The 1,182-nt window shown below is 30.6% G+C and overlaps 1 protein-coding gene across 1 annotated transcript in view; it reads left to right on the forward strand.

The window, feature by feature from the left end:
- LOC111087289 (probable cytochrome P450 6a21) overlaps positions 1-633 on the forward strand; it is a 7,942-nt gene extending 7,309 nt beyond the window's left edge. The window contains exons 6-7 of the mRNA XM_022393417.1: positions 72-195; positions 566-633. Of these exons, the coding sequence (XP_022249125.1) occupies positions 72-195; positions 566-633 (192 nt within the window). The remainder of the gene's footprint in view (positions 1-71; positions 196-565) is intronic.
- The last annotated feature ends 549 nt before the right edge of the window (positions 634-1,182 follow it).

The raw sequence follows: 1,182 nt of genomic DNA on the forward strand, positions 1-1,182 counted from the left end.
TATGTTTATTTCCTGTACTACTTGAGTGTTACTGACGGTAGCCATGCAATTTTCTTATTATTGTTACATAGAAACGACGGAATGATCTTCTCCAGTTAATGATCGACTCTCAGAACATCAATGTCGACGTTAGGAAGGTTACCGGGAGTCAACTAACTGCTGGAGACGAAACACATAAATCAATCCCTGTCGCAAGTACAAATGGTATCGACCAATTTAATAGTACTATCTGTTAATAATCCCGATTATCTTTCCATCTCTGTGGCTAAGATTCAGACTTTAGAAATTAATAAGGAGGAACTAGAAATGTGATTAGAGAGGGACACATAAAACTAATATTTCTGTGAAACTCTGACAACTGGAAACGGTAATTTTTCATATAATGGCACGATCAGGGAAATTGATATTTAGAAATGTTAAAGTTTCTGAATTTAAGACAAAGACAGACTCCTGCTGTCTGTTATATGTACTCTGATTGCTAAATAAAATCCATTAAAATAAATATCTTCGTTAACAATATATTTTCGTAGAAGTCTCAAATTTACGATAATTTATATCATCATAGGTTCCAAGAGTGGATTAACGGACGATGAAGTGGTGTATAATGCTTTCCTGGCTTTAATAGCAGGGTAACTGTGGTTCTTTTAATAGTCTTTTATCATTGATTATAATGCTTTTTTGGCTTTAATAGCAGGGTAACTGTGGTTCTTTTAATAGTCTTTCATCATTGATTATAATACTTTACTGCCGGTATTGGAATAGTATTTGAGTTGTTTTTATTAAAGTTTTTATCATTATTTACAATGTATTACAAATAGATTGGCAGAGTGGTTTTCGTTCTTCTAATAGGTCTTCTTTTATCTTTAATCATAATTCTTTGCTGGCTGTAATGGCAGAGTAATTATGATTGTTTTAATAGATCTCTTATCACTAATTATCGATTGTATTGGCTGTGTAGCTCTTATAACATATCTTTTATGATTAACCGAATTACTTCAACTCTTACAAATATTCAGAATAACATTGCACAGAATGTACTGCTATTAATTTTAAATTCTAACTTTAAGGTTTTAAGGTTTCTTTAAATTTATAGCTCTTATGATATATATTTTATCATTAACTAAATTACTTCAATTGTTACAAATACTTAGAACTGGTAATATTACACAGAATGTATTACTA

The sequence above is a fragment of the Limulus polyphemus genome, unplaced genomic scaffold (genome assembly GCF_000517525.1).
Source record: "Limulus polyphemus unplaced genomic scaffold, Limulus_polyphemus-2.1.2 Scaffold1965, whole genome shotgun sequence".
NCBI classification, from domain to species: domain Eukaryota; kingdom Metazoa; phylum Arthropoda; class Merostomata; order Xiphosura; family Limulidae; genus Limulus; species Limulus polyphemus.